Source organism: Amphiura filiformis, chromosome 17, assembly GCF_039555335.1.
Source record: "Amphiura filiformis chromosome 17, Afil_fr2py, whole genome shotgun sequence".
Taxonomy (NCBI): Eukaryota; Metazoa; Echinodermata; class Ophiuroidea; order Amphilepidida; family Amphiuridae; genus Amphiura; species Amphiura filiformis.
The window spans coordinates 52674476-52688646 of record NC_092644.1 but is presented as its reverse complement, the minus strand read 5'-3'; the positions used below and the strand labels follow the sequence as shown (position 1 = coordinate 52688646).

Sequence of the window (14171 nt, the reverse complement as noted above, 5' to 3'; positions counted from 1 at the left end):
TCCACTCTCCAAATAGTCTTCCACGTACACTTAATCATGGTTTTCAAGGAAGAAAGGCTCAACTCCATGGAGTTGGGCCCTTCTTCCACAAATATTGGGTGAAAGAGGAATTTTGTTCATCCATGGAAATCTGCTTTTCACTACAATAAACTTTCTTGCTAGCATATTACATGTATAATTATCAAATTTCTGTAGCTATTTATAACACATCTGCTTACAGAACTGTATCTTGTACCTTGTATATTAGTGGAAGAAGGGCCCAACTCCAACTCGTATTAAGACCTGTACCGTTGCCATGGAAACATATATAATTTCGACTGTATGTACTATGGTATGTTCATGTATTGAAGGTCCCCTGAAGATGAAAACATTCTGTCTATAAAACTTTTCCAAATATTAAGTTTTTTCTTAATATCTCAAAAACAGTTTTGATGGAGTTGGGCCCTTCTTCCACTCAGGTATTCAATTGAAAACGGAATTAGAAAGACTAGTTTGCATATGACGTCCTGTCAATCAGACCAAATATGCTGTACTGGATGGGCAGGTCAGCAGCCATTCGCACCTGCCTTTGCCCTGACGTCAGACACAAACTAGTCTTTTCAATTCCTTCTTCGTAGGGTTGGTTTGGATTTCACTTGATAGTGGAATGATTAATGACCTGGGGATGAAATCAAAACTCGATCGCCGGTTCTGCCTGGTTACCATTATTTAGAACAATAGCAACCGGGCGGAACCGGCGGTCAACTGCCGGCCGAGTTTTGATTTTGTCCCCTAGCCTGCTAGCTGTATTAAAAACATATTGAGGTACCGTATTCGACTAACTTGGAACCCCCGGCGATAAAATGTAGTCGAAACCTCCCTTATCCAGACCTATTAAAATATGGTTCTTGTTATTTTCATGCTTTGAAGCATTGTTGTCAATCACATGTTCTACTCAAATACATTTACCATCTTTCTCACCTTTTATTACTCCATATGAAGGACTCTTCTGTTGACCCAAGTTTTGAAATTCAATGCGGAATTCCAAATAATTCACTAATACAGATTTTTACCTGGCCAATGCTTGGTCCCACCATGGCAGGATAAGAGGTTTGACTGCAAGTGGTTTTAAGAGGGCACTGATTATTTATTGTAATATGAAAGTGAAACGGGACATTTGCCATGCAAAATATTTGATTGGGAGCTAGCGGCACTGGCTTTGCATCCCTCTGGGACTAAACCAAACGAACTTTTTTAGGTTCCCTAGATGGTCCAAAATCCCCAAAACAAATTCAAGATATTCCCAAAACTGAAGTGGCCTTGGGTGCATAGGGGTCAATCAAGGGTCAACACAGGATTTAAAAGTTTTGACTCAATATCATGCTGAAAAGTACACTGAGAGAGGGGTGTTCCTAAACAATTGCAAGTTGGAAAAGTCTTGTGGAGTGCTAATAATGTTGAATATGGAAGTAGTTAACCAGTGTAGGGCTCAGGTCCATGCTACCACATTACGTGGTGTAAGGAAGAAATTGTTTATCCTAATAGTTTTGCTGTCCCCCAATTTGGGGTAACAGAGCCTTGAACCTTTCCTAAAACTCTGCAATCCATTGGTGAATTGCAGATACGTTTGCAAGTCCCCCATCCCCACAGAAAAACACAGTATAACTGATGGAATGAAGTCACCATGTATTATACATAACACCACAATAAAATAATGTGAAAGCACAGACCCCCATTGCCCAATTATACATCAATACAAAATATTGACCAACACACCTTGTGCGAGTCAAGCGGTACATTGTGTTCCATACTCAAAATATACCTCGATCAAAAATGCATTTGAAGCTGATTAAGATTTGCCCAAAAAAGGCTTACAAAAAAGATGCTTCCCCTTGGTTATGCCACTGGTTGGAAGTCCCTTGGGCCTACTTAACATTCCAGAAAAATACAGAACTATTTTGGGGGATAAAAAAGATTGTTTTGCCATATGAAACATAGTTAAATCCTAAGCCTTTAGTTAGTTGCAACTGGCAATAAAAGTAAAATTTTAATATTCTGCTAATTTTTGTTTTTTTGGTCAAAAAACATTCATTTTACTGTGTTTTTCTTTTGCTGTGACAATCAAGCCCAAAGACTTGTGCTAAATTACTATGACTAATTTCAGGTTATGCATTCTAAATTCTGGAAGACATGTTTCATTTTATTACCAATCATTTAAATATAGTAACACAAAAGTGAGAATTAGAGCCAAAATTTTGGCATATACTCAATATTTTGAATGCTTAAGACTTGTTCCAAGTCTGATAGTAAAATAGTGAACTATTTCATTTTTGGAGAACTGGTTTAATATTTTTGTTAATCCCCCAAAATTAGTGCTGTATTTTTCTGGAATGGGGAGTAGCTAACGCAGTATGGTGATCAAAGACTGTTTACAGGTAAGGGTATTGTTCGCCATGAATTTTCATTTTCACTCTATTCACCCTTTGCTACCAAAATGAGGTTCTCCCTGCAAATACATGCGCAACACATGAATTTTTGTTTCTCTCACTTTCGAAGCAACACACCAAAAGAAGGCTTTTGCAAAGCGTATGTGGTAATAAAACACGTCTGACAGGCATACCCACACACAGCACACACTTTGCGGGTAGAAACTCATTTTGAGATGACCGTGCGATTGGCGAAATTGAGGAATGCAAAATCATGTGACAATGCATTCAATGGAATATGAATTGTGCCACTAGGATGATGCTGCATTAAGGACAATGTCTTGTTTTATTCCGTGTTCAAGAGTTGTCACACTATTTTTCAGGCTACAACACTATTGGGTTTCAATTTGCCAGGAGCAATATAAAATATCCTCCCCTATCTATGGCAACATAGGGTAACCAATGTCTATGAATCGAAAGAAGTACACAGCTACACATTTTTTTCCAATGTAAAATAATTTAATATAAAAATATTAAACAGGCCAATTATAACAAACAAAGAAAATATTATCATTAGCATTATCATTTTCCACACTTTTGGCATTTAATATAAAAATATTAAACAGGTCAATTATAACAAACAAAGAAAATATCTAGCATTATAATTTTCCACAATTTTGGCATACCAAACTTAATTACCGCCTTGGTGAGGTAAATCATTTTAAGGCGCTTTTATGAAAGTGAAACTACATTTTCAATGCAAAATAGTACAATTCAAAGGAGGAATACAAGCGAAGGGTTCAAAACCAGACTACCTGCAGAACCAGCAGTGTCACATGTTTTAATTTGTCCAAACAATATAAACCAGGCCCAACCGCAACATCTGCCAGGGTGCTGGTGGTTGAGTTCTGAAGCTACCATAAATGTTGCAGCCATTGAATCTTGATGCACAAATCATTTTGTGTCAGTGCTTTAATTTGTTTAATTCTGACTAAATTTCATGCAAAAAGTACATGTGGAGAGTACTAAAAACACATGCAAGTTGGAAAAGTCCTTAGGATTTCTACAGGTGGTGGTCGGTATGATAAAATTTTGCAGGTGCTGCACCCAGCGCCCAGATGTGTGTACGCCATTCTATATCAATCCACGATGTTATGAGTCCTGTCTCTTACGAGATGATCAGAGTATAGTGCACATGACAAAAATAAATGCATATGCCCTTTAAATTTGACCCCGAAGAGTGAGTGCATTGTGATGGGAAAAATAAAGGGCAAGTGCAATGATTTTTGTCATTTGCACATCAACAGGATCATATTAGTCATTATACTCATTCATAAACATAAAACCATCGTTGTTATGAAGGTATTTTGTTATAAAGGTATATACAAATTACCAAAATCAAAAGTAACATAAAAGTCAATCACTTGTAGCCTAGTTTTGGGCACCCATAATTGAATTGACCAAGCTACATAGATGTATGTGCGTCAAGTAGTAATATGTGACATGATCAAGGGGAATGAGTCACATGTCGACCCTGGTCGAAAATGAGTTTTAAATATGATTCTAAAGAGGACATTTAGGGCGAGTTTCCCGACAGGAGTCTTATTAAGCCGTAGTCTTAAGGTGGCCTTGAGGCTACTAAGCCTAGCCCGCTCTTGAAGCCCGAGTCTTAACTCTAGCCGGATTTCTTCAACGCAAATTCAACCTAGTCTTAGTGGCCTGGCAGGCTTAACGCATGACAACCTCGTCCCTTTCAACCAGCGACTTAATTGTATAGGCTGTTGGAGGTATAGATGTACATAAGCTGTGGTCCTCACGGTTTACCGTACTAACAAGGTTGCCGTCTCATTATCGCAATGTTCCCGGCGCAAATACTAGCCTGGACCCACGGTCTTGTGCTTGGGCTTATACCGTACACAACTTGATGCAAGAATATTGTGTCTGTTTTTGTGTCTTTTATGTAAGTAGGCCTATATGCTTTATACTCGTGGTTTTTTCTTTGCATCCCAAAAAGGGTAAAACTGTTAAGCCTAATGGAAAGGAATCTGTGATTCCCCTAAAAAGGAAAGCAATCAACGTGCTATCTACTGCTGATATCAGTAGTCTTCTCAGATCTCACATGAAGTTACTGTTGGTACAATATTTGTAATTATTTAAGTAGAAGATATAGCAATATTATATGCATCTTATCCATAAATTCAGTTTTAATACTGCATGCATTATTAATTCGTGTCAAATATTTACTATATCTTTACCAATTTTGTCGTTCTTCTATTGTATTAAATTGATGTCCAACCTGGTATAATATAGGCACTCCAAAATAATATTGTAATAGGCCTACTTATGAAAAGTACGAGTATCAAACTATTAAGGCTTGGATAGGGACAGGTGGTATCATATAGGTCTTCATGATGATGATGATGATGATGATGGTGATGGTGATGGTATTATGATGATGATGATGATGATGATGATGATGATGATGATGATGATGATGATGATGATGATGATGATTATGATCATGATGATCATGATGATGATGATGATGATAAAAGATTTTCTTTAAAATTATATTCGTTGTTAAAAAAATCATCATTCATTTGGGGGTGGGGTAGGGGAAAGCGGGGGCAAACATAATAAATGAGGGGCAGGCATCGTTCATGCTGTTTGGGTTTGTAAGGGGTGGAGTGGGTCTGAGGAGTTATGGGATCTGCTTGGAAAGTGTCCCGGAACATTGGCGTGGGGGAGGTGGGATTGAAAAAATGGTACAAATGCCATTAAAGCTATTAAAGCTGGTGACATATAGGCCAATGGTACAAAAGTGGGATAAATGTAATTTATTTAACCTTAAAAATTGAGTTTTTAAGGTTAAAATGACCAAATATGAGGTTTTATAACTCTCAGAAGTTTAAGCCTAATTTACCAAGAGCTCCCCCGCTCCACCCCCCTAGTTATGCGACTGCTTACTCATGTTAATTGAAAGACCGTCAAAATATGAAAGATACACTTTGCGTTACAATTTAAATAATTTGTAAATTGAAATAGACCAAGGCTTACGACCTAAGACATGCTCTGAGGCAGGGCCAAGAAAAGCCGCTGTAAGCCTGGTCTAACAGGCTTGCGAAGACTACGGCTACAGAAGACTGATTTCGAGAAATGCAAATTTTACTAAAGCCTGCGGCTAATCCTACAAGCCTGGCCCACGGGCTAACGAAGCCTCGAGGCTATGGTAGCCGTGCTTGGGAAATACGTTTTCAGTTAAGCCTGGTCTTACGACCTCTTAAGCCTGGAGGCTAGACAAGCCAATTGCTAAGCCACGCGTCGAGGAATTCGCCCTTAGAGCTTTCAGAAACTGAAAACCCTTGTTGATATGAATTTTCTTTGCTTAGTTAAGTCCATTTATCAATCGCTGAAAACAGTAGAAAACAAAAGAATTTTGACACCTTCTTTGCCAATATCTCAAAATCAATATTAGCGACATCCGACTCATTTCCTTAATCGTGTCACATATGTGAATTTGCATTGGTGCATTGACAACAATCAATGCATGAAACATACTTCAAAGGTCAGCTGCTGGTGGTTCACTGCCTCACGAATACCATTTATGAATGCATTGTAAATGTTTGTGAAATACACCCCAGTTTGATTCCAGGGATAAACAATTTGACCCCTCCAATGAACACAACAAATCAAAATATTGCCTACATATCAATCATTTCTTTTTTCCTGATTTTCTACCTCTTTTTTGTCCCATTTCGCTCAATTTTGCATCTAATTTTCTCTCCAAATGAGCCTTATGAGCTGGATCGACTTTCTTCTCCTTCTTGCCACTCCCTGGGGTGACCACTTTCTGCTGCCTGGTGATCTGCCTTGCTTTAGCCCTGGCCATATCCCCACATCCATGTACTTCTGGGATATGATGACTAAAACAATACCTTTTATTGCAAAATTCACACAATTGCCCCAAAGCTGTGATCTTTTCTTTGCATTTCCGATAATTGCATACATTATCCGCTTTCTTAGCCATTGCGATCAGTTTATCAAAGTCCTCTTCTTTAGTGTTTTCTAATGCCTGTTTTTGCTTGCTTTTATCGATCTTCCGTTTGGCTTGTTGTCTTTTAGCTTTCTGAAGTTTCTCTTCGTGTATTTTCTCACAGTGTATTTCATGAAGTAGATGATTACCTGGGAGGAGTCCTACACCACAGTATTTACACGGCAATGTGCCGTCATCTTTGTATAACGTCCTTGTAGCATTAGCATTGTTGTGATTACCAGAAACTTGTTTGTTATCAACTATTTCAGTACTATGCTCATTGCTTGGTTCATTTTCCATGGTGGGCAACTCGGCAAGAACACTCATTTTGTTTTCCGTTTCAATTTCTTTGATTGCGCGCTTCAACTCCTTAACAGTCACCTTGCTGTGTTCCTTGTTATTTTCATCAACCTTATTGCCAGTTTTTGCCTGCTTGTGACCTGCATGGGTGATCATCTTGCTTACTGTGATGTGCCTTTCTGAACCTTCCCCTGTGCTCTGATGGGCTACACCGGTCTGCTCAGCAAGCTGGAACATGGAAAGAAAAATGACACAATTATCTTAGTGATTATGAAATACTAAAGGATAAAACAAAAATTGATGTGCAGTTTTGCATACTACACGTGTGTTCGCGTCTTGCATGGTTGATCCATTTTTCTTGAAGGTGGGTGCATTGGTATTGGTCAAATTTTAAGGCATTTTTAGTATTTTAGTTAGTTATAAAGAATAGCAGACGTTGCTGCCAAAATTCTTTGTCGTGTATGAAATAGGTTAATAAATGCATATCACTTGTTGCTCAAGAGCTGAACACAATATACACTTGTGCTGAATGTTGATGTATCTGATGCACTTCCCCTGCAGCTCCCTGCAGGGTTTGTGCATTGGACACATCAACATCTTATTCTTAGTGCGAGTACATTATAGAGTCCAATTTCTCTCTCCACAAGTGATACACATTTATTAACCGGGTCATTCCATTTCTAGAATACCTCTATGGGCATAATGAACACATGGAAAAATAGTAATGCTCAACTTCAAGCGGTTTTGGAGATATGGCTTGTAAAAATTTGGCCCAGACCCACCCCCCTTGTTTGCTCTCGCGAGTCGCGTCATTGCCTCGGCTTTGGGTCTTTGTGGGCGCACGATAACTCTCAACTCCCCACTAGGGTCTGGCTGGGCTCCAGTCAGCAGCAGAGAGGGTGTCTCGGGCCATGGCGGCATTGCTGTGATTTAAGTTTTTTGAGGTTTGGTGGGGTTAGGGTTAACTTAAAAAGCAAGATATTTTAAGATTCTTTAAAAAAGACCAATCTTGAACTCCCCACTAGGGTCTGGCTGGGCTCCAGTCAGCAGCAGAGAGGGTGTCTCGGGCCATGGCGGCATTGCTGTGATTTAAGTTTTTTGAGGTTTGGTGGGGTTAGGGTTAACTTAAAAGCAAGATATTTTAAGATTCTTTAAAAAAGACCAATCTTGACTTGTCATACCTCATGTACAATATATCTTTCTCTTGAAGTGAGTCCAGAGGAGAACTCCATCCGTGACCTTTCCTTATCAGCAACAAACTCATCAATCTGTTTCTTGAGTTCCACATAGCCAGGAATATCTTCTATAGACTCCTGGACATCCTCTGATGTAACCTTCTTGCCACTGATACTGCCTTCTAATTTCCTCTTGTCATCTGGTTTCTTTCTGTCATGATGCTGTGTGGTCTTGTGACCATGGTCTTGCTTCCTGGTCTTAGGTTGCTTAGGTCTTGCACCTTTGTTACTTTTCTCTGTTGAAGTCGTATGCTGTTTTTTGAACACAAGATAGTCAGGACGGGACACATCTAGTAAGGCTGAGTTCATATCTGATGAAGAAATAAGTTAAATGTTATTCTTATTAATAGGTAATTGGCAGTGTCAAATCTGAACTAGTATTAAAACTAGTAAAACTGTCTTATTTGACCTAACTACTGCTTGGGCATTTAAGTCAGTCACTGGGGGGGGGGGCCTAATCAAAATGATAATAAGGAAGTCAAAAAAGTGCATTTAGGCACCAGAAACAAATTTGTTTGATCTTTGGATCGACCGTCAATGCTGCTTCGATGCTTGTTGTTAATGTACTAACGACTATAAATTAATCAGAATTATTTCTAAATTTATACTTTTCAATATCAATACAGGCAAAGAATTAATAATGGTAAATTAATTGATTTCATAAATAATAAGGATCAATCAAGCATCGATGGTTGATCGAAAGATCAAACTAATTTGTTTCTATTGCCTTACACACAGACATTTCAAAGTAATTTCATGGAAATCTAGGGACATAAAAATTAATAAAGATCAAAAATACAATAAAAAATATATATTGGCCTGCATGCAGGTGTGAAAATCAAAAATATTATATTGTACTTTTGCACATATCAAAATCACAAAGCACATAACTGAATGAAAAGCTGACCACACCCACCCTAAACTACACACAAATGGTAAATAGGGCAATTACACATTTAAGAAGGGACATCAAATAAAGAACTGGACTATAGTTGAAGTGCATGGTTTTGGCTGGCAATTGCAACAATCTTTGAGAGTTTCTAAGAACTCTACCTTGTAGTAGGGAGCAGATGACCAGTTCTCACATTGCTACCAAGTCCCTGGGTAAATTTTAGACGGTGGGAGTCTCTTCTGTCTTTTAAAGATCTCATGTTACACTAGACAAGTGCCTCTCAGTAAGAATTACCAAGACACTGACTGTACCAGATAAAAACAGTATAGTAAGTATGATATGTCCACTGTACCTTGTTGGTATTCAAAGGCAGTCCTCACTTCTCCTTTAGCCATAAGATATTCAATCAGGCTCTTGAGAAACTCATGATGGCTAACCGTTTCTGAATCACAAATAACTGCTAGGTGGCGCCTTGCTCTTGTGATGGCAACATTTATGCGTCTATCTTCAGAGAGAAATCCAACTTCTCCTGTATAATTAAAAAGATTGCAGATCAAAGTAAGTACGCCTAGTCATTCAAGATTTGCTGTAAATAGCATGCAACACTTAAAACCTTAAGTGAAGGAAGGGTAATTTGTAGCACAAAGACAGTAAATGAATCGCCATTCATTTGGTCCATAGATCATAATTATGTGTCTGACACCTGTACCTACACACATACCCCACGCCCAGGTGTGACTTCAGGTACCTGTGTCCACACACCTTTGTATCACTGCCTTTCCAAGGACACTTAACCTGAAGCGAATGTCCCTGGATAGGTTATCAAACATATATGTGGAATGCTTGCATTCTGAATGTATGAGGTGTACAATACTTAGACATATACCCTAGTTTAAGTCCATTACTTGGATCATGTAAAGTAAAATCAATTACACACACACACCCCTATATGTTTTTATCGACAAACGTGGCAATAGTTCACAAAGTCCACACACAAATGAAACAGTTTCAGGGTAACTGTTTGGGGAATAGTAGTTTTAAGTTTGTAATGTAGTTTATATACTTTGGGTACTCCAATCATGTGATTTTATACTGTTTTTTTATCCTCTGTAGCGCTAAGAGACTTTTTTGCACACTAGCACTTTATAAATGTCTTGTATTACTTATTATTGTTATTAACTGTGGATATTATCCCCTATGCCCTTTCTGAGTATTTTTTTAAACACACACACACCAGTTGCATAGCTTTAAAAGCACTACATGGAACCAGGAATATCCCTGTTTGACTGTGTGCCCTACAGGTAAATACATTGTAGGACTCATTCATGTCCCTGGTTGTATACAGAAAACGGGTGCCACCAGTGCACACCTGACACACACCCCCTACTAACACATACACCTACCTTTTTGATTAGATCTTACAAGAGAAATAACCACAGCCTCTTTTTCCCTTCCTTGGAAACCATCTACAGATTTGATTTCTAGCTTGGGGTATTGATTGGATAGCCGTAACCTTAACAGATCAACCTGGAAAAAATAATAACAAAATATTAAATGGTTTGGTCCAAATCTTGAACCAATGGCAATTGAAATGAAAGAATATACCGGAAATAGAATACAGTGGCTTCGCCAATTAAAAAAGAAGCTAACCCTTTTATCCATTGAAATCCTTCAGTCTTATTCCCACTCCACTAGTTTCACACATTTTATGGTGCTATAGTTAGCCATACTGGTCAGCTCACTTCTCTTTAAACCCAATCTCATACATACCTTGCAATCTACAACTGATGACACAAAGCAATGGATGGATCCCTTATCTAATCCCATATACCATGTGCAATGCTTCATTGTTATTTCCACTCATCACAGCAATTACTAATTCTGCAGTTTGTATAATCAACTCCCTTATCCCAATGATCACCCCGTGAAATCATTCATTCTTTTCTCACTCCTTGTGATTCTGACTAACCTGCAGATGATATGGTGCTATGTCACTTTGATCAACTCTCTTATCCCTAAACCCAATTCCATACAGTACTAGTATATCCCTTGCAATCCTTCATTCTTTTCCCAATCTTCGTTGTGATTCCAACTATCCTGCAGGTTGTATGGTGCTATAGCAACTACATGCATCTTTTTTAGCCCCCCAAAACACCATGTATAGAGCAAAATTGCAACATTTTGCACGATTCGCATGCACTGGGCTGTTATATAGCAAAATTCACCTTCATTTGGGGTTAAAACAGCCTGAAATTGAAATTGTTTGCAAATTCTTGTTAAATCTATGCTCGTTTCCCTCTTAATTGTAATGCTCCCAACGCCACTGTCGATCTTATACCTGGACCAAAACTTGGCCATTGAGTGCACATGCCTTCCTCACAATATATTTGGGGCCTCCAAATTTTTGCCTGGCCAAGGGCCCCCAAAAAGGTAAATCCGGCCCTGACCACCTCCTTTGCACTTATCCAAACCTGTGCATCTCTGTGATTCTAACTAACCTGTAGGTTGTATGGTGCTATAACAGCTATGTCACTCTGATCAACACCACTTTCAATCAAGCTCTTGACATGTAATGTCACAAGGTCAGCTTCACCTGTAAAAAGAGCAATGTGAAAAAATAAAGCAAACTGTGGACAATTCATATTCATATTTTTTTATTTTTTCATCATAAAAACACAACAAAATAATAAATAAACACAGCAACAACAAAAAACAGATGGGGAAGTGCAGCTAAAAGCAAAGAAATGCTTGGCAATTGTTGCACCCCTTTACATTTACAAAAGTTGCCAAACAAAATACACAATCAGAGCTTTCAAAACAAATCCAATACTGGAACCCACCCCTAGCAACCCTCCCATGCCACATCCGGAACCACTAGACTCTGTCAGTCACCTGATGAAACCAGGGAGCTCCAGACGCACATAGCAAAGTTACAAAAAGTAAGTTCCAGCATTAGATCCATTTCCAAATCCCTGTTTAGGGTGGTGCAATAACCAAGGGTATCCCAGGTGGTGAATTAAATGAAGGCAAACTGCCACAAAAAAGAGGGTAAAGACTTTTTGGCAGGCAAAATGGGGGAGCAAAGATTTTACAGCAGGCCAAAAGGGTAAAGCGTCCTTTGGCACAGATATTTAGGCACGGTGAGCTGGCGCATGCTTTTATGAATTTTTATGTGTGTAAACTGGGACTTTATTGATGCACGTAGTAAGAGCACCAAGTATTTCTGCCTATTAGTAATTGAACAAAGTATGTCTAAGTAAAATCTGAGCCACTTGCCTTCATTTCCTTTGGACAATTCTTCCTGTAGATCTAATTCATGAAAATCACAGCCAGCTGTGTCAATCAATAGCATAGGAATGCTAGTGTTCTCACTCTCTGTCACACTGGATAAATCTCTGTAATAAATCACAATGTAAAGAAATACATATCTGAATATTTGTTGATAACTGCTGGTCTGCTGGATGAAAATGAGCATGGGAAAAATTTTATTAAATTTTAGTATACAATTACAAAACTATGAAGGAAAATAAAAATATTTTACCCCTAATCCCAAGTTGTTTTTTTGGATTGGCGATCCTGACAAATGAAATCATTTCCTGTGTGGTGCACATGACAGAATGGACTTTATAAATCCAAAAATTATAAAAAAAAAGAAATTAAATATGAAAGGCGCTATATTGTTGACAGTAAAATAATGCCATCATGATATAGTAATGTTGCAATATTATCATCGAAGGCGATAATGGACAAGATTAATCTTGCCGTGCCGGAACCCTTTTCGGTATGGTAGGCACCTTCAGCCCCTCATTTTAATCATGATATATTGCAGAAGGCCAGCCCAGTTCACATCATGTACCATTGATCACTTCAACTGTTATTCATCTTACATGTATTAACCAGCATAAAACATGACAGTGTTAACGAAAGACATTGGAAAATAAGTGACAGACAGCCAGAGACAAATTCACTGGCTATCCCAGGAAGCAAAACCTTTAGATCTCCACATTCTCCTGCTCTATCAGAATCTATTACCAGAACTCTGACTGTAAAAATTGGTGGGTTATTGTTTTATTTCCTTGTCGTTAAATTTGCATGCTACAGAGTCTACACAACATGGTGCATTGGATCAGAAATTTAACATTCTTGTTTGTTCCTTCCTTCATTCATTCTTCCATTCATTCATTCAATTATGTTATTCCCAAAATTTTCACATAAAAAATAATAAAATATAAACTACAATATCAATACATCAAGATACCATCAAAAGAATCATAGATGAGATGACTGAAAGGCCAATATGGCCAGAGGTAGCTATCATGCGCAATGCACCCTATTGTGTTTCAAGATATGTGATAGCATGGTATAACTATGACAGCTTACATAGCTTAACCGACTGCTACTTTGATAAATTTCTTTCTCCTTGCTATTACTTACTTCAAAAGATGTCCAGATACTGACTCATGAGCTGTAAGCTTATTGCTATAGAGTTGTGCTGATGGCCAATCCATGATATCACTATGCATACGATACTGAGTTGTCAACATCCTCACAATCTTATCACCATGGTTACCAATGAGGCGTTCCATAAGCGACAAGGCAAGCCCATCTTTTGCAGCTCTGTAAAGATACAAAATATTACAGATCAGCAAATGTAAAATTGAGAAATTCAAATGTGAAACATGATAAACACCAATTAGGAAATGGATGTGTTGTGCATTGGAACACTTTGGCTGTCTTTTGGTATACCTCTGCCCCCCATTCAAAGTTGCACAAAGCCATGATGTTGGCAGGTTTGTGAGACCCTCCAAGATGAAAGATTTGGAGTCAGGGCCGGATTTACCATAGGGCCAGATGGGCCCGGGCCCAGGGCCCCCAAATTTTGGGGGCCCCCAAATTTGCCCTGTGCAGTGTGCATCTTCCATTTTAGCCAAAAAACACCATGTTTTTGACCAAAATAGGGTACAAAAATGCAAAATTTTGGCGCTTCGCACGCACTGGCCCATTATCACTGATTATATAGCAAATTTCAGCTTCAATTTGGGTAAAATAGTCTAAAATTGAAATTTGTTGCGCCCTTCGCGCGCAATTATCCTAGTACAATCTAAACACTTGGCAACTTGACAGCACATGCCTTCTTCACGATACGTTTGGGGCCTCTAAATTTTGGCCTGGCCCAGGGCCCCCAAAAAGGTAAATCCGGCCCTGTTTGGAGTAGGGGAAGGGCGAGATAAAGGGGGAGTCTGTGCTTCACATGATAATACATGCATATTTCACTCCCCTCTCCAATTTTGATAGGGCATGCATTC

The 14171-nt window shown here is 38.6% G+C and overlaps 1 protein-coding gene across 2 annotated transcripts in view; it reads right to left on the bottom strand.

The window, feature by feature from the left end:
• Nucleotides 1-5903: 5903 nt before the first annotated feature.
• The window catches only part of LOC140137954 (DNA-binding protein SMUBP-2-like), a 29012-nt gene continuing 20744 nt past the window's right edge, over nucleotides 5904-14171 (bottom strand). For both annotated transcript variants that reach the window (XM_072159766.1, XM_072159765.1), the window contains exons 10-16: nucleotides 13300-13482; nucleotides 12142-12260; nucleotides 11364-11458; nucleotides 10269-10392; nucleotides 9218-9394; nucleotides 7920-8284; nucleotides 5904-6966 (exon numbers count right to left, since the gene is read on the bottom strand). In XM_072159766.1, coding sequence (XP_072015867.1) covers nucleotides 6118-6966; nucleotides 7920-8284; nucleotides 9218-9394; nucleotides 10269-10392; nucleotides 11364-11458; nucleotides 12142-12260; nucleotides 13300-13482 — 1912 coding nt within the window. In that variant the 3' untranslated portion in view covers nucleotides 5904-6117. The remainder of the gene's footprint in view (nucleotides 6967-7919; nucleotides 8285-9217; nucleotides 9395-10268; nucleotides 10393-11363; nucleotides 11459-12141; nucleotides 12261-13299; nucleotides 13483-14171) is intronic.